General features: G+C 40.6%; 1 protein-coding gene across 1 annotated transcript in view; it reads right to left on the minus strand.

The window, feature by feature from the left end:
- Window positions 1-5,985, minus strand: part of SYT6 (synaptotagmin 6) — a 650,982-nt gene extending 644,997 nt beyond the window's left edge. Inside the window, exon 1 of the mRNA XM_077481583.1 lies at window positions 5,578-5,985. Coding sequence (XP_077337709.1) covers window positions 5,578-5,737 — 160 coding nt within the window. The 5' untranslated portion in view covers window positions 5,738-5,985. The remainder of the gene's footprint in view (window positions 1-5,577) is intronic.
- Window positions 5,986-20,435: the final 14,450 nt, after the last annotated feature.

Consider the following 20,435-nt stretch of genomic DNA (forward strand, 5'->3'; position numbering starts at 1 on the left):
TCCAATTAAATATTGTGTTCTGACAGGAGCATGCCCCTTCGGCAGAAGTTGGACATTCAAATCTTGTCTGGTTTCTATTGAACTGGCCATTATTCGCCTCATGTGTACCAAGCTGTAGTTGCAATACAAAATTTATGCTGTGCACTGCTATATATGAAACTGTGCTATGCACTCATGTGTACCACACCTAAAATTCAGGAAGACTCCAGCCTGAATTTAGTTTATTTTGACTACTGGCGATGTCTCATTTTGAACATCATCAGCACACACTCTATACACAGAAATTTACAGTGTATAAGTCTTCTTTCAAACTGTTCCATTGCAAAAATGCAGAAAAAACGCATATGCTGCATTTTTGCTCTAGTGCGCTGCGTTTTTGCCACATTTGCATCGCGTTTTTTTTCCTGGACATGTGACCAGACGAAGCCCTTCCCACAGGTACATAGTGTTTTTGATGCATTTTTGCCATGGTTTGTATTAATTTAACTAAAAGGGTGCTTTGGTGCTTTTTTATCACAACATGTCATGTTACATTGTAAAGACTTTAGGGGTTTACCTAGCCTGTATATACCTCTTCATAACAGCCATTTTTTTAACACTGTACCAAAATGTATTTTGTATTTTTTTTTTAGGTAGATAGAGCTTTCTTTTGGTGGTATTTATTAACCATAGTTTTTACTATAAAAAGAAAAGAATAAGAATACAAAAACACATTTTCCCTTACATTCTGTTATAAAACATATAAAATAAAAATGCCAGGACAGTACAAAAAAAACAAAACCCCAAAAGACCTCTTATGGAAATGTATTACATTTTTTTCCATTGTTTTTGAAAATGTTGAACCATGCTGGTATTGAAGTAGTGAAAACATTGCGTTTAATAATTGGACACAAGACATTATTATCATACAGATCATACATGGAGGGAGAAGAAGGTGAATGGGTTAATGTACAGGTCACATACAATGGTAGGATAGGGATGAGGGGATGAGGAGAAGGAAGCGCAGGTGTTAACAAAGAGGTCCCTACAGCGACAAGATGGAGATGAGATGTACAGGAGATGAAGGCGTCAGTATAGATTTAAAAGAATCCCACAATCAAGTTGATCCAATTTATTCAATCTGCTGCTGCCTAATCTTCATTCAATAATCCATCATTCATAAACCCCTCTTCTCACCTTCCTCCATTGTAAGAGGAAGGGGATACCTTTAAATGTAAACACATGAGTGTTTTCATTTGTGACTGCTGGCATTGGCCATGGCAATAATCACAAGGCACAGAGCCACTCTCATCAGCTCCATACAGGTATCTGTATTGTCTTATGCACAAGTAGAAAACAGCACCTATTTACTGTTTCTCTTTTTTTAAATAAGGAAATCTTGAGATAGTAAAACTATAGGTGGATTCTGATGGGTTAAAGCAGCATGTGAATTCATACAGTGGGTAAGTCATGCATACTTCAACAGTGAATTCTCTCTTTGTAATTTTTAACTATGTCACTGTATACCCATTTTAAAGTGGTATTAAACTTCATGTCAAACTTACCTGCTCTCTGCAATGCTTTTGCACAAAGCAGCGCCAATCCTATTCTTCTGGGGTCTCCTGCTGGTACTCCAGGCCCCTCATCTTTGGCATGTGCCCCCACAGAAAGTTGCTTTCCATGGGGGGTTGCATGCTCGCTCCCCAGACCCGCCGCTCTGTCCATTGACACAGACAGTGGGACTCAGCTCTGCCCCCCCTCATGTCACAGGATGTGATTGATGGCAGCGAGAGCCAATGGCTCCCGCTGCTATCATTCTGCCCAAAGAGGAGCAAGACATCAATGGGAGCTGCTGCACTCTTGCACATTGCTGGATTGGAATCTAGCTCAGGTAACAAAACAAAGGGAGGGAGCTGCAGCACAGAATGTTTATCACTTTAATGCATAGAATGCACTGAAAAACCTTAAGGCTTTAGAACCACTTTAATAATAAACAGAAACTATTAAGTGATTGCACTCTTTAACACCTGCTAAAAACGACCAATGTTTTGTAGCCTGACACTTTAAGTTACCTACTTTTTATGGTTCATGTTCAAATCATGTTGGCCATTTCTACAAAGTAAAAATCAGTGATTAGAGTAAAGAATCAGGCATCTTATTTTTTAATGTAGTGCAATTTTTTATTTTATGTTTTTTACATATATATGCATATGAAGATTTGAAGTGAACTATGCTGTTTACGAACCCCAAACACCTGTATACAATTTTATTTTCCAAAATTAGACTTTACATTCTCTGGGTATAAAAACCCATGATAGCTGATTAATGACTTAATAAAATAACATCTGAAATCTGATTGGTTAACATTGTCTTACTTTTTATCAATTAGCTTGAGTTTTCCACAACGTCTTATGCCCTGTACACACGGTTGGACTTTCCGTTGGAAAATGTGTGATCAGATTGTGTTGTCAGAAAATCCGATCGTGTGTGGGCTCCATCAGATTGAGAGCTGGATCTAAAATTTTCCGACAACAAAATCCGATCGTTTAAATTCCAATCGTGTGTAGACAAGTCTGACGGACAAAGTGCCACGCATGCTCAGAATAAATTACGAGATGAAAGCTGCTGGCCTCTTTATAGTCCTGTCGTACGTGTTCTACGTGACCTCGTTCTGAATGATCAGATTTTCTGACAACTTTGTGCGACCGTGTGTATGCAACACAAGAGAAGTTTGGGCCAAAATCCATCAGAAAAAATGACGGATTTTGTTGTCGGAATGTCTGACCGTGTGCACAGGGCATTAAATTTATAAGTGATTTAGATGACTTTTCATTGGCAACTTCATTGTGCATATTTAGTTTGGATGCAATGAACTACACTGATTCATCCAATACTCTAGTGTAAGATAAAAAATACATGAGATTCACTGCCATTCAAGTTAATGTGTACATGTGCCAGTTGTTGTATCTACAGTTCATAGAAGAAAAATGTTGAACGTTATGCTGTATGTCTACAGTTGTCTACAGGTAATACAATGTCTACGGAGCCCTGTGCTTAGCTTATTCACTAGAGCAGTGATAATAAGGTAGTGCAATTCACAGTTATCTATAGCAACCAATCAGAATGCAAATACCAGTGTCATATCAGTAAAAAGGGAAGTCTAATTGGTTGCTATAGTTACCACAGTTTATTCATTCCCCAATGCTTTATCGAATAAGCCCTCTAGTATCTATAGCTCCCACATGGCAATAAGCACATTTCCAACATTTTCCCTGGGCACAACTTCAAAACTTGCACAGGCATAACAGACCATGGTCAGACAGAGATACCGTTACAATTTTGATGATCTTGTTCGTCCTGCCACACAATCTACATTTTCCAGGGAGCAGATGTTAAAATGCAATCCATGTGTTTGGTGGAATCTGTGGATGCACATAAAATGATGTGCATTGCCAGTTCTCGATCAGGGAACGCATGATCGTAGCTATGCAAAGTAGTGACTACTACGGTAAATCTTTTTAAAGATGCATTGATTATTTGCTGGTGTCTAATGCTACTGAGAAGAGCGTGTCCATTATTATGAATAATAACACTTTGGTTAAACAAGGGGGCTTGATTTTTCACACAACACACTTGCTCGGCGATAACTGAATAACCTATACGTAACAAAATTAGGCAATCAGCTGGAAAAGGAGAGTCAGAAGAATAAGGGGTTTGGAAATGTGAGCTATGCGTTAATCCTTACAGCTTCATTAAAGAGAGATAAGCCTCTTCCTCCAGCTACAGGACCATCATTTATTCACATCATAATTACAACACAGGGTGTGATATTTCCTGCACTATGTGATAGGTTATAATAATCAGCTTATCAGCAAACACATTGGGGATGGTACTCAAATAAAGGGTAATACAAAATAAAAAGTGATCAAAATAAACAAGACATGATGGCACTTGAAAAATGAGATAAAATGTCAGAATAATCCTAGATGTGACTATTAAATTCTGCAGCCTGACTGAATTGAACTAATGACGGTGATAAGTAGAGCTTAGATATTATAAATAGGTTGCATAAATATGGTCTAGCAGTTTTCATTCCTTTCTCCGGTGCTTATCACTTGCTGACGATTGAGAATGCAAGAGGTACAGAATTTTACTGTTATGTATAAAACAGTGTTACAACTTCATGGGAGAATGTAATCATGTTAAATACAGGAAAATATCTTGAGATTCATATTATCATGTGAGTGGGTCTAAGAGATTATATTTGGGGTAAATGGGTATTTTTTTTTCTGCAAGATTACTAAATGAAAAGTTTGCATAGCACATTTTGGTTACTTAGGCTACAGTGAAAAAAAATCTAAATATACAGACGTATTCAATAGTGTAATGCAAAGAGAAATCACGATGTACAATAAAAAAAAAAAAAAAAGGGAAGAGTAATAAAGAGTAAGTGAAATGTACGTTGGCCAGTATCAACCAATCGCAATCAGTCATTTCTGGAAATATAACGGGTTGTTGAAGGTTACTGCACAATTCTCTTTGCTTTAGTGAATAAGCCTGTTGACACTGCATAGAACAGTCAGCATGGGAGTGACTTGAACTGTTACCTATTGAATTGAAAAATAATGCATATATATATATCTAAATATATAGATATAAAAGAAGAAGAAGAAGAGATGATATATATAAATATAAATATATCTATATATCTGTCTATCTATCTATATATATATATATATATATATATATATATATATATATATGTATATAATTTTTCTATCTATCTATCTATCTATCTATCTATCTATCTATCTATCTATATATATATATATATATGTATATATATATATATATATATATATATATATATATATATATATATATATATATATATATATATATATATATATATATATATATTTCATTATATTTCATTATATATTATTTATTATTACATTATATTTTCATATTAGCATTTCTTCTTCTTTTTTTCTATAGCAATATATACAAAAGTTGAAAGTGTTCTTTCATTATTATAACAAGACAACTCATTTTGAAAATGAGTGCTGCTGCAGAAAATGCAAATTGCGTAAAACTGGATTTCAATGAGTGTTGTTAACAGCATGAAAAATAACACTGGAATCTTACTCCATCAAAGGACTTGTTTATAACTTGCAGTTGTTGCAGAATTTAGTGCTGTGCCTCCAGTCCTAGAATAGTCAGTCACACATTATACTGTGTACTCCTAGCAGGTAAATAAGCCTTTGCTGCTATCCATGGTTCTGAAATCCTTCTAGCCTGTAAGAATTCAGCAATGCATCATGGATGGATGTTTCCTTATCCGGAGCACATTAACCTAGTGCCATCCTAGCACCTCCTAGCACTTCAAATTAAATTTTAATATATTAGAGAAATCTGTAAAGTAGCTAAATTACTTCTTTATATTGAGTCACTCTATACTAATAATTCTCCTTGTATTAGGTTATAGGATAACTGCTTGTTGGCTGAAATACCTATATACCATATCTTAGCTACCCTAGGTAAGAATGCATTATTAAACACATAAGCACTATACATAGGCAATTGTATTTCTTTTACCTGGCTCAGTTATAAGCAGCGGTTGGTCCGATGGTAACAGCAAAAGAAACTCAGTGCAAGTTCTCAGTTCCAAGTCAGCCACTTGCTTCTTGCAAAGATCTTTAACAATGTGGATCGCCTTGCGACACAAGTTTGCATCTTCTCCTGTTGCCGTACTCATTTCCCACACAGCATCCTTTCCTGCTCTGGATTTTCTGTCTTTACACACCAACCAGAAGAGAGTGGAAAAATTCAGCTAGTCATATCAATGATAATTAAAAAATAAAAAAAAGTGCATCTGAGAGCATTAATATATACTGCCTTGTGTGGCTGCAATATCCACAGGTAATTCAGTTATTGAAGCATTCATTGGAGTTCACAGAGAGTCTGATTGTCTTATTCCCTGAGATCAGATATCTCATTTACTGCTGAGGCGGTTCTCCAACTGAGATCCTCCTACTACATTAAACTGTTTCATTCTGTAATGCTACATCTTTTTTTTTTTTTTTTTTCTGAGGCAGAAAGCGAAGGGATGTTAACCTCTTAATATCTCGGACGTGTTTTCATTGGCTTCAAGTAGACCCTTTGCAGCTGCATACAAACAATGGCTATAAATCTTTCACCAGGGTATGTTTTCAATTGCTGTTCTCTGCTGTGAAGCCAGATAACAAGGCTGCACAGTGTGAGGGAACAGTAATATTATGCAATTACTGATGCACTGTCTCATTTATTAGGGAAAGGTTACACTGAAATGGAATTACATAAGGCAAAAGAAATATCTATTAGATGTCTTTAAATTCATGTGACACCTTAGTTAAATATATGCTTTGCAACTCCTTTTTTTTTTTTTTTTAAGACACGTGCGATTCGGCATTTCATACATGAAAAGTTAATTGAGACAAATGTCAGATTATACACTAGTGCTCAGGGAAGCATTTGCTTTGCTTGGCACTGCATCAAACAGACCTGCAGCATCTGCACTGATGCAGCAACCCATGTTTTCCTGAACGAGTTCAACTAGCAGGGCCCCTACTGATATGATTGCAGAGGAGCCGAACGATGGGAAGAACACTGGTTATGTGTTTGCTTATGTTTGCATAGCCTTAAAAGGACCCCCCGAGGTACAAAGTTCAGGTGTAAGGGGTAAGGTAGCAAGGGAAGTTGGTGCTTTAGTATAACAGAGCAAAGAGAGTAATAGAGACATATAGTAATAAAAATGGGAAAAGGTCCTATTCCACGATCACACTGTGTACCAGTTCACACATGCTAATCACCCAGGGACCGAACACACCAAGAGGAAAATCTGACACATTACTCTAAAGGGCTTGCCTAAAAAATGCAGCTGCATCCAAGAACCTTCATTTGCTCAGGGACATCATAGGGGTATTTTTTTTATTCTTCACAGGAGACAAATATATTTCATGTGGCTCTGTTGTCCAGTGTCCCAGTCTTCACTCTCTCCAAGCTTCACAACTTTAATACTGATTACTTAACTCAGCTACAAATAGAATTTTTGTGAATTTAGGTGAATCGTGTGAATCATGAAAGTGTTACTAAACCCACAACAGTAAAATCAGTCTGTATATGCAGTAAAGCATGCTTGTCATACTCACTGTGCAACCTAAGGGGTTTATCGTCTGCATTGTGTAAAGAGGCTGTTTGATCATTTCTTCTCTGATCCTCTCCTCCTTCCACTGTGCCCTGATAATTTCCTGATAACACAGAGCCTATGGAGTCAGACTGCACATGCTCAGTTTAGTGAGAGTTTTTTTTCTTTCTTGGGCGAGTGTATGTGATCAGCACATGGCCAACCAGCACTGTGCAGACAGAGAGTCAGGGGTCTTGCAGTCTCATAGGGCAGTCAGAAAACTCCTCCTACAAGCTTTAACCAGTGCTTGGCTGGACACTGCTATAAGACTGCTATATATTGCTGATGAGAAAATTTATTTAGCAGTTTACATTTACTAAAATAATTGCATTTCCATGTTCTGTGTAATGTAGGAGGCAGATATAGTGAATACAGGGTCCTGGGTTTAGTACTACTTTAACTCAGCTTTTACAGCACAGGTGCACATTTTTTCTCTCTCCCTCATTTTGCAGCTGTAATTAACTTTTAGTTGCTCACTTTCTTTCTTTCTGGAAATGCTTGCTTGCCTGGGGTAATATGACTAACATTAACTAAATGATGCTTTACATGGCTGGGGATAGGTGGAAAATGGAGAACCACCTTCCTTTCAAACCAGTCTTAACTGCCATCTCCAGTTGCTAACCAATGACTGTTGTGACACCTGCTATCCAATGAACTGTGACACCTGGAGTATATTGTCCAATAGGTAAGGAGTACAGGAGTAGTAGTGTGCTTCCTTAAAGGGCTGTGAGAAAAATGCACTGTACAAAATAACAGTCCATTTCCAAAATAATTAGGAGACAAAATGTTGTGTATTAACTTTGAATTTAACAGAGCAATATAAAATATTTAAGAAAAACCTTGTCCCTACTTTATCTATAAAATAATTAAAAGAGTCCTAATGCATAACTATCGTTTACTCATTTCCTATCACAAAGTCCATACTAGGGATGGTCACGATGTTCGAGTGGAACATAAGTTTCACTCAAACATTGGGTATTTGTTTGTTCATAGAACAAATTAACATATGGGGGGCTCGTGGGACGTTCACCCGCCGCGATGCGCCCCATAATGCACTGTGAGATCGCAGTGCATTCAAGGCTGGTGATTGGCCAAAGCATGCACCTGGCCTGTATGCTTTGGTCAATCACAGCGTGATGTGTTATGAGAGCCATGATTGGCCAAAGGCAGGGTGACTTTAGCCAATCATGGCTCAGGGGCTAAGTCCACGCCCCACACTATATAAGGCTGCTTACACGGTGGTCGTATGTAGTGTGTTGTAGTAGAGAGAGATTAGGCAGGTTAGTTAGTGGATAGAGTGTGTAGGCAGTGTAGTGTATATAATACAGTGCAGTCAGTGTATAATTTATAATACAGTGCAGGCAGTGTAGTGTATATAATGTACATACTACAGTGCAGTGCAGAGTATATAGCGCAGTGCATAGTATATCGTGCAGATTATATACTATGGTGCAGTGAAGATTATATAGTGCAGTGCACAGTATATACTACAGTGCAGTGCAGAGTATATAGTGCAGTGCAGAGTATATGGTGTGAATAACATAGTGTAGTGCAGTGTATATAATACAATGCAGTGCAGTGTGAATAACACAGTGTTCTGGTGCTACTGAAGTGTCGGTGTGTCACCACTGATCCCATTTTTTCTTCATGAATCTTTTTTTTTTCTTGCAGTATCAGGTTCTGTTGCTGCATTATTAGCACTCCCCCTTCTGTGTCGCAGGTGTTTTTCCTTCTGACTCAGCACAGCAGTGGTATATTATTTTTTAGGGCATAATTGCTGTCTCCCCTTCCGCATCACAGGTGTTTCTCTTTCTGTATAAGCAGTGGTTCCCTTTTTTTGGGGGGGCTGAAAGACCCGAATCATAAAAAATGTATATATACTTCTCCTTGCTCCTCATCTGGGATCTCTACCCCTACTATACTTCAAGTCTTCTCAAAAACATCCACTGAGAGGAATGATAGTATAGCAATGGGTGCCACAAGTACTTGCACCCAATCTGCAAGCAGTACACCACCTGTTTATTTCACTAGGCAATTTCCGCTACCCCAGTTGCTGAACCGTAAAAAAAAAAAAATTACTGTCCCAGCCATTCACATGCTCAGGGTCTAAATGCTAGCTTGGCCAAATTGCTAACGCTACAACTGCTGCCTTTTCCTCTGGTAGACTCTGCCCCCTTTTGTGATTTTGCGGAATGTGCTATACCACAGTGGCAGGTTCCAAAAATAAATTTATTTTCACGTAAGGCCATTTTAGCTCTGTATTGTCATGTGGAAGTCAATATTTTGGCCTTGTTGGACAGAGTAGTCAGCAGCAAGGTTCACATTACTGCTGACTCATGGTCCAGAAGGCATGGTCAGGGACATTGCATTTCCTTCACCATGCACTGGGTAACTGTGCTGGCAGCTGGGAAGGATGCAGGACAGGGTTCAGTGCCAGAGCTTGTTCTGCCACCACTCCTCCAAAAAGCTGGTGGCAATTCTGCCACATCTGTCTGCTACACTCCCTCCTCTTCTTCTTCCTCTATTGCCTCTTTTTAGCAGTCAGGCTAAAAGATGCTATGAGGTGCTTCAGTTGGTCTGTCTAGGGGACAGAAGCCACACCGGGGCAGAGATTCTGTCAGCTCTTCAGGGGCAGGCTCAGAGGTGGTTGATGCCATGAAAGCTTGAGCCAGGAATGGTGGTATGTGACAATGGCACCAACCTTCTCTCCGCCCTACGACAGGGACACTTGACACATGTTCCGTGCTTGGCACATGTCCTGAAATTGGTGGTGCAACACTTTTTGAACAGGTACCCAGGCTTACAAGATCTGCGGCAGGCCAGAAAAGTCTGTGGCCAGTGCTTAGCTGGCTGACATTCAACAGGAATTCAACCTGCCCACCAACTATCACATGTGTCACATGCCAACCATGTGGAACTCAACATTGCCAAAGCTGCAGTGGCTGCACACAGAGCAGAGGGCCATCAATGAGTACCTGTGTCAATATGGCACAAGGACAGGCTCAGGAGAGCTTGGCTTCTTTTTGCCACACCAGTGGCCACTGATAAAGGTTGTATGCAATGTTCTGTCACCATTTGAGGAGGCCACAAGGATGGTGAGCTATGGCAATGCATGCATCAGTGACACTGTCCCACTAGTCTTTCTGCTGGAGCACATGCTTTGTGGAACCATGGACAGGGCACTTGAGGCAAACAGCAGGAGGAAGAGAAGGACTTCCTTTCCTCTCAAGACCCCCTTTATGCCGATACCATTGCTGTGGGGCCGCCAAACACACAGGAGGAGGAGGAAGAGTAGGAGGAGAATTGTGTCAGCACAGATGTAGAGGATAACACAGCAGTCTTCAAGGGATGGTTTTCAGGACGCCTGAAGAAAAGTTTGTGTAATGCCTTTCCAGACACTGGGAGGTTATCATTTCCTGGACAACATGTTTCTGAGGCTTTGATCGGTCAGCAGCATCTATATTATATGGTGCAGGATTATCTAGGGGCAAGAGCAGAATTGGAGACCTTTCCAACAGAGCATCTACTGGGTTACTGGGTCTTGAGGAAATATCACTGCCAGAACTTGCTCAATATGCAATCAAGCTATTGGCCTGTTCAGCATCAGAAAGGACATTCAGTGCTGCTGGAGGGTTTGCGATGGATCAAAGAGTTTGCCTGTCCACAGACTCCGCTGATAGCCTGACATTTATCAAAATGAATAAGTCCTGGATCAACAGCTATTAAGCCCCTGATGCTGATGTAACTGATTGAATTTGCTAGGGATATGGGAATCCCTTGAAGACTTCCTATGTTGCCTATCTTATTTCTGAATCCTGATTATGCTAGCTTCCAACAATATTTTTGATTCAGGGCACCACCAACACCTAAGGCAATTTTTTCTGCACCTCCTTGACATATCCATGTAATTTACATTTTTTTTTCAAATTTTTAACAGCAGGGCCCGTTCCAGTGCCCAACAAGAGTAACTGTGAGGTGCTACAGTGTTCAGGCGCCCACCAAGCGCACAGTCAATTTTTTTTAAGGTATTTATAGCTTCCCCACTGAGAGCTAAATTTAAAAAAAAATTATTGTACAAAAAACAACGTTAATGTTAAAATTTTGAAAAAATGGTGTGGGGTAAACCTTTGCGTCTGGTATGGATTTTAACAACTTCCCCACTGGCACATTGGAAAAATTACACCAGCAGGAACACTCCCTCCCTCCTGCAGCCCATAAGAGTACCCAAGTACCTATCTGCAGCCCATGCCTCATAGAATATTTACATTGGGGTGTTTTCTTTCCAAAATGGGGTCATTTTTTGGGTAATTCCACTGTCCTGGTGCTCCAAGACCTTCAAAAGTGTGGTAGGTAGGAATGAAATTAGATGTGTAATTTATGCTCCTAGAGCTCCCTGCATGTTGGGCCTCTCTATTGGCCAGGCTGTGAAAAAGTCTCACGCTTGTGGTATCGCCATACTCAGTAGAAGTATCAGAATGTATTTTGGGGTTTATTTGAAAGTATGCATATGCTGTGTGTGAGAAATAACTTGTTATTATGACAATATTGTGTAAAAAGAATGTATTTTCTTAGTTTCCCAAGAATTGGGTAACTTCAAAAAAACTCACTTTGCCTCTTACTAAATACCTTGGACTGTCTACTTTACAAAAAGCGGTCATTTTGAGGGTATTGTACTGTCCTGACATTTCAGGGCCTCAAGAAATGAGATAGGCCCTCAGTATATAAGGTGTGATCAAATTTTTACGATTTGAAAAATAGCTTGTAGACTCTATAACTTTCACACAGACTAAATAATATCCACTAATTTGGGTTATTTTTACCAAAGAAATGTAGCAGTATAATAAAAATTACTTATTTGCAAAATTTTATAATAGAAAATATTAGCTCTTTTTTTACTTACATCGCAAATAAGAAAAAACCCAGTGGTGATTAAATACCACCAAAAGAAAGCTCTATTTGTGTGAAAAAAATCATAAAAATGTTGTTTGGGTACAGTGTTGCATGACTGAGTAATTGTCATTCAAAGTGTGAGAGCACTGAAAGATGAAAATTGGTCTGGGCAGGAAGGGTGAACGTGCCCTGAAGTGGTTAAGGGGAACTCTATGACAGAATTAAGAAAACAAACAACGTAGGGCCCCCACAAAATCCATACCAAGCCCTTTGCGTATAGATTTGAAGGGGAATTCCACACCAAAATGTAAAAAAACAATGTGCGCCCCCCCAAAATTCATACCAGTCCTTTATCCGAGCAAGCAGCCTGCCAGGCCAGGAAAGAGAAGGAACGAGCGAATGCCCCCTCCTGAACCATACCAGGCTGCTTTTCCTCAACATGGGGAGTGTGCTTTGGGGGTCCTCTTCCCAACAACCCTGGCCGGTGGTTGTCGGGATCTGGGGGTGGGGGCTTATCAGAATCTGGAAGACCCCTTTAACAAGGGGGCCCCCAGATCCTGCCGCCCTGTGAATGGGTATTGGGTAAATTGTAGCCCTACCCATTCACCAACAAAAAGTGTAAACCACAAGAGAGTTTTTGACAAATTCTCTATTAAAAAAATAAAATAAAAGTGTCCCGTGATGTTCATCCACTGTCAATCATGCCGCCCGACGGACCCGGAAAAAAGGAAAAAGCTCCAACTCAATGGGAGGCCTCCCACTGACTGCTGTCTCTTTGCTTTGCAGCTGTTATATAGGCATGGGTGGGGCCACCCAGTGACATAACTGAGTGACCCTGCCATCCTTCTGACATCACAGGTCACAGGAGGGGTCACTCGGTTACGTCACTCGGGGCCCCTTCCTTGCCTATATAACAGCTGCCAAAGCAAAGAGACAGCATTCACTGGGATGGCCTCCCATGGAGGCGTAGCGTTTTTCATTTTTTCTATTTTTCAGGTCTGTCGGGTGGCATGATAGATGGTGGATGTACAACGTGGGACACTTTTTTTTTTAATAAAGGAATTTTCAAAAACTGTCTCTTGTGGTTTATACTTTTTGACACTTTTTGTTGGTGAATGGCTAGGGGTACAATGGATCTGGGGGCCTCCTTGTTAAAGGGGGCTTCCAGATCCCAACAACCACCAGTCAGGGTTGTCGGGAAGTGGCCCTTGTACCCATCAACATGGGAACAACATGGGCACCCCAAAGCACCCTCCCGATGTTGAGGGAAAGCAGCCTGGTATGGTTCAGGAGGAGGGGGTGCTCACTTTCCCCCTCTTTCCTGGCTTGCCAGGCTACTTGTTCAGATGAGGGTCTAGTATGGATTTTGGGGGGATTTTGGGGGGGATACATTGCCAATTTATTTAAAAATGTTGGTGTGGGGTTCCCCTTAAAATCCATACCAGGCCCAAAGGGACAGAAAGATTAATTCCAATGGAAAAAACATGTATAGACAATCTGTGTGTGCATGGCCCCCAGGAGTATGAAAAACCTAAGGATACTGACCACAGTGAATTAGGATCCAAATAGTAGACAGACTATGTGTCAGGGCTGGGCTCAGTCCTTCCTTCTCTGCGCTGGCTGCTCAGCTGTTGGCTAATTGCCAGCTCCTATCTCTCCACAGTTACTCAGCTGTTGACGATATCCTGCTTTTCAGTCCTGCCTACTTAAACTGTCCAGTCCAGAGCTTCTCTGACTTCACCTTGGTCACATCACAGAAACTATCTCCTGCAGTCCTGTTCAAGACTTGCTTTGCTGACATTCCTTCTGGCTCCAGATCCTGCTTTCTGTTACATTGATCCCTGACTTCTGGCTTGGCTGACTATCCGTTCCGGTTACTGAACTTTGGCTATGTTTTGACAATGTTTCTTCTTTTTACTTTTATTATTAAACAAGTGTGATTTAACTGTACTTCTGTCTTGGCTTGGTTTCATGGTTTCTGTCAGTATGTAAGATTAGAAACCAGGCTATCGGGCAATTGAAGCAATGCATAGAAGTTTCTATGAGAGGTATGGAGCAAAGAGCGATCCTACATGACCACATCATGTAGTTTGCGATACTTCTAATCTCCCAGCCATGATCGTGGAATCCATGCTGTATATCCGTGACCAGGTGGAAAGACTCAGCAGCCTGGTAGCCGTAAGAGTCGGATGGTTCACAGGGTGATTTGTGGTAGTTCCATTCAAATACATATGTGGTTCGGATCTCCAACCATCTCACTGCAATTCCAAATGACTATTGAATTGGGGGATTGTCTGAATGGTGTCACGTGACTATGATGACATCAAAGCATTTTGCAACAAAGAGTGGCATAGCTTCGTCTGGATGGGGAGGGGACTGACAGGCACCTATCCCTTATATCTTCTATCTCGTAGTGGTGGTGCCGCCCCTCCTAAAGAAGGTTTAAAGGGATATGTATAGCCTTTCATTCATTGCCAGTAATGCTTTCTTAGTGGGCTATGTGGGACCGCCAGGCGGGGTTTGAGGTTTATATTTCTAGATCAAAAGCAGTCAAAATTATGGCTATTCACAAGCCTATAGGTGAAGAAAGTTAAGCAAGCCTTCCCCTAGCCCGGAGACAGTGTGGGTGGATGCACATAAATATGGGGATGCTACATAAGGATAACACTGTGTACATTTATGATTGATTTACTCATTAATAGTTCTAAAGGGGGGGAAAAAGAGAAAATATATACATTATTTTAAAAGGGGAAGGAGGAGGAAAAGGGGGAGGGGGAGGGGGAAAGGCAAAGGGGAAGGAAAAAAGGGGAGGTGGGGGTAGGGGAAGGAGAAAGGGAGAGAGGGAGAAAGAGGAAAGGTAGGGGGAATGGGGAGTAGGAACCTTGGTCATGAGCTGTAAAAATTAGGTTTTAAGAAAAAGGCTGAAGATTCAGTTTGGTGTTGAGGCCCTGGGGAATGAGAAACTTCAACATAAATATCCACCACTTTTCTTTCTGTAGTAGCATACGGTTGAAGTTCCCCCTTCTTGATGGTAGTTTAAGGACATCCCTTTTACTCTCAGGCCATCTGTCTTTCCTTCATGGTATTGAGATGTTTTGCTACTGGTTTTTCCTGCTCTTTTTCTGGGTCTCTCTACTTTTCTTTTTTAATATTCCGTAAGTGTTCGCCTATCCTAACTTTTAGGAATCTCTTGGTTTTGCCAATGTACATCTTCGGATATGGGCAGGTTATCATATAGATTACCTTAGTTGTACAACAATTTATTTGATCCCTGATTTCAAAGGAGTTCTGTCCCACTGCATCCTTAAATACGTTAGTCCTATCTACAAAAGGGCAAATTTGACATTTATTACTTTGAAGATATTCTGACAGCCATGTAGAGCTTGGTTGCTTTGTGAACTCAGAGTGTATCAAGATGTCCCCCAAGTTCTTGGCTCTGCGTACTACTGTACCATCTTGGAACAATTTCCAACAATGTTCGCAAGGCAGGGGCTGTTTGTTAGTATTTCCCAGTGTTTCTCAAGAACCTTACGTACAGAGTTTTTTATGTGTCTGTGTGTCCATTGTCTGTTTCTCACACTCCCTCTAGTAGTGTGGGATCCTATTAACCAATACTGGTGAAAATGCTATCATTGTTTTTGTATATTGAGTATGTTTTTATACCTCAACCTTGAACTTAATAAACTGCTTTGTCATTTTTATCATCCTTTATCACTGCCCCTTGCTGCCTTAGTAGCTGTTTTCTCCCTGGGTAATCTCACCTGGGCTCTTTTTTTGTATGCTAGTTTGGTTGGCTACATCAGCAACACCCGATAAGGGTGGCATAAGGTTTGATTTAATCTGTATTATTAGTGGGTACACCTTTATAGGACCCATCACATTCTCTTGTTGTATTTATTGTTTTCAGGGATCTGAACAATAGTCTACTTTAACATAATGTTTCACATCTAGAATGTAGACCAACTTCCCCATGCCATTTTGAATCCTATCAGTGTTCACACTGTCTTTAAGGTTGAATCCACTGGGACACTCCAAGGTACACATGAAAAGCCAGCATTGCCAACTCTATATTTCCAAACAAGTACAGGACTATAGCAGAAACAGTGTTGAAACTGTAGTCCTGTATCAAGCAGCATCCAGAAAGCTTAGCCCTTGTACACACGGTCGGAGAATCTGTCGGAATGTGTCCAATCGGACCGTGTCGTCGGATAATCCGACTGTGTGTGGTATGCATCAGACTGATTCCGTCCGAATATTTCACGCTGCAATGTTAAAAATTCATTCATCAAGCGCATTCTCTTGTTCTTTACAATGCTGCAAGAACTAACTTCTTTTGATGCTCATAGTCACACACACTTCTCCCGAATGGATTTTATTACTCTTTTTTAACCATTTCAGCAATACAATTTTAGTTTGCATCACATTTTTCTTTTTTTCTTTTTTGGATGTTTTTATTGGGGGATTCACTGAAAATCTCCTTTAAAGACACTTTGCTCATTTCTCCTTTTTTTTTTTTTTTGTATGTAAACTTACAAAAACAACATTATTCTATTTTTGATATTTTTTTTTCTTTTTTAATCAACAGGAGGTTGTTTAGTGTTGGCAGCCCTTGTTATTTTTTCCACTTTGTATTTTTTGAAATGTACCTGCCTGCTCACAAATAAACTGTACTTTTGGAAGGAAAACACATTACACAAATATTTCATCAAACAAAAAAAAAATGTATTTTGTTCGCTAGAAACTAAAAATAGGAACGCAGCACTGGAGAAACTTCTTAACTTTGGTGTAGCCTTTGGCCCCCAGGGCAGACATGAATAAATTATAATTGAAAAAATTGGTGGCCTGAGGAGTAGATATCTCAGGGAGAGAAGTCTGGTCCCGAAGTCCTAGAGAGCAGGAAATTCAGATGCCATTTCTGTCCCCAGGATGTGGATCTTCAAGAGGCTGCATCTTCTGGCAGACCAGACTCAACCCAGGCCATCACTCTCTCGTCTTCCTTCGGGACTTCCCACCAGGCATCCTTCCAGGCTGTGGCTGGGCTCCTGTAGCTGGGGCAGGAGGAGGAGGGCGTTGGTCGACCTCCTGGCTGCCACTTGCCACAGCCTCCCCCCAACTGAGGTCATCCTGTGTATGAAAAGGGGACATAGTTTTAGTTTTTTGATCATCAATCACACCATTTTGTGCTCCTGGCTTTTGCAAATTGAATTTTACCAAATAGAACAGACTATCATTCTGAGACCAGCATTTTTCTTTCCCGTCCCAATCATTTTTGGTCACTACTGTCTATTGATATGTAAACCACTTTGAGAAATCACAACTTACTGATCAATAAGAACATCTAGTTAACATCATTAAATGTAACACAGGAAATATGTTCAACAATGCAATACCTGTCTCAAGCTGGGCCCCACCACATGTTGCTGCCTGGAAGACTCAGGTTGGACATCAGAAGCCTCAGCTGGGGGTGAAGGATGCCTTGGAGGAAGCCTGGAGAGTGGTGGCCTGAGTGGTGGCCTGGGTACCCCTTGGTCTACCAGAAAATGCAGCCTGTCAAAGTGAACCATCCTGGGGTAATAAACAGCATCTGGATCTCCTGCTCTCAAGGACTCCAGGTGCTTCTTTCTCTCCCTGAGATATGTTAGCTTCATGTCCCCAATTTTCCCATTCAGATAGGTCATGTCTGCCGTGGGGACCATGATCCTCAACAAAGCAAGCAGTTTCTCCAGTGCTGCGTTCCTCTTTGTTCTGTCAGTATAAAACTTGTTGTGGAACTGCCACAGGCAGGGCATCTCCATGTACAGTTCTATGAATAGCCCCATAAAGTTTGCATTTGTGAAAGGATCCATATTGTCTGCAAGACACAACACAAGACAAACCCTCAAATACTAATAATGCAATTAAAATCCCTCCTAATCTTGTCCCAACATCGGCCTAGATAGAAGCAGTCTAGTCTAGTGAAGCACTAAGTAAAAAATGTTACCTTCGTTTACACGTTCGTCACGTCCGCGCCTCACACTCTCCTCCCAGATCGTACGGACGATACACGCGTGTTGCGTTTTATATACAGTGCGCATGCATGAAACTACGCCCGCCCCTGACGTTCTTTCCAGACTATTCCCCGCCCCTTCGCTTCCCGCGCAGTGGGGAGAGCACATGGCGGAGAGAACGCAGGTGCGCACTAATAATAGTTCCACTAACGAGGAGGAGGGTGAGGAAAGCCTGGAGCCTGAAACGTCCCGATCCAGGAAGACAAGTTTTAAGGCCTCAAATATGTCTTTTGGAGAGATGTTGGAGATGGTCAACATATTGAACAGGACCGACTATGATGGGAAGTATGGGCCTTACCCAAACCCAAATATAAGAAAGGCCAAGATCATGAATAAAGTTGTGAAGAGTCTTCTGAAGAATTTTGGGGTACACCGATCCAAGGATCAATTGAGAAAACACTGGTCAGACCTGAAACTGAGGGAGCACGAGCAGTACCTAAGGATCAAGCGTGTTCTTAAAAAAAGTAAGTAGTTGTCCTGTGTTCATATGATTATTCTTGCTTGCATACATGCTCCATGTGCTTTGATTTCATGTTGTGCATTTTAAAATGTCCACTTTCAAGGTCATGGTTTCGTTCGTTCGTATGAAACATCGTTCTGCAGGGAAGTATTCCAGCTTAACAAAGTGTCCCCAATAATGTTCTCACCTTGTAACTCGGCCCAAAAACACAATTGTACAACACTTCCAAGCAATGTTTCATATTCCTATTTCTGCCCTCTGTGTGCTAATTAATCTTTGTTTACATTCTCATAGGGGAGAGCAGACTCGGCAAGTATGAGGACACCAGGGACCACACCCCTCCCAAAGAAGGGCAACTTCCAAAAGCAGAAAAAAGAGGAGCAGGAGCAGGAGGAGGAGGAGGAAGGAGAGATTGTGGAGGTTGGACAAATTGTCACCACAACAGGTGAGTGTCGGAGAACACAGCTTCCGGTAAGCTCATCAATGTATATCACCATATTTGGATTACATGGTGTGTTTGTTTGCTTTGTTTTGTAGGTGATGTGGAAGAAGATTCCCGTTTTACCAGTGAAAGTGCCCAGATCTTGATCGGGGAGATAATGGGGTGCAATCAGGATTTGGAAATTGTCCAACAAAACATCAATGATGTTAAAAATAAAATGAAGAACATCATTCATGTTTTGGAGAGAGTGTGAAACCAAAAAAACTAGATAGGGTTTTATTTTTGCTTTTTTTTTTTTAAATGTTGTATTTTGCAAAATTAAAAATTTGGAAGATGCACAGAGTGTGTAAACATGTGCTATCTCCCATCATGGGGGATCAATGTACGTGTTTTGTGGAAAGTGTCTGAGATGAAGGGGTTGCAGCCCCAAAGCATGTACATTGATCCCCCATGATGGGAGATAGCACATGTTGACACACTGTGTGCATCTTCCAAATTAGTTTTTTTCAGGGGTCACACCCCATGTGATGAAGGCGATATCACCCCAGTTTGTACATACTCAGGTCTGATATTGTCTTCACTTTTCAAAGTTGAACTTTGTAAGTTCCTGTGTTCTGTATTTTACGGTTTGATACATGCCTGTTTACACAAAAACAACAAGGAAAAAAAAATCTGATTAAACTCGGTTTTGGATACACAAAATCTCTTGGTTTGTTGTAAAAACCTTTACTAAACGCACATGTGAATGTGCTTGTATGAAAAAGTTGAATTCTCAACAATGTGTGGCTTCCTTTTTCATTGGGCATAAAATGTATTTGTAGTCAAATTTGAGTTTGTGCTGAGAAGGAGTGTGATTTACTAAAGGCAACTCCACTTTGCACTCCAAGTGCAGTTTCAGGTGTACTTTTGCAGTGCACTTGTAGTGCATAGTGGATGTGCCTTTAGTAAAAAAAAAACAAAAAAAAACCCAGAGTGAGGTGTAAATTTGGACAATCATGCCATTTTCCTGCCATGGTGCTGAAAATGAGCACGATTTGGGTCAGTAATGCACTACATACATTCGTTAACAAAAAGAAGGTGTGTGTGTAGCAGACCCACAACATAATAAGATTATCTGAAGAAGAGACTGTCCCCTCATCTCGCTCTGAACTTGGGTTTGCACTGTTGGTGAAAAAGGCACAACTTTAAAAAAACTGGCAAAGTGGGAGGCCACAGTCTGCCATTCCTGTGGCATTGAAGGACACTGTATAGTGAAACAAGAACAAAAACTAGTAATTTGACAAATCAACATTGCAAGCAGATTAGACACCCACATTTTTGGTCCAAATTCTTCTAACATTTTTTTTATTTAAAGCCTAAAGTATAAGGTCCCCTTATGAGAGTCATCACCCC

Source organism: Lithobates pipiens, unplaced genomic scaffold (assembly GCF_037356315.1).
Source record: "Lithobates pipiens isolate NorthernLeopardFrog02 unplaced genomic scaffold, aLitPip1_a1.2 Scaffold_16, whole genome shotgun sequence".
In the NCBI taxonomy this organism is placed as follows: domain Eukaryota; kingdom Metazoa; phylum Chordata; class Amphibia; order Anura; family Ranidae; genus Lithobates; species Lithobates pipiens.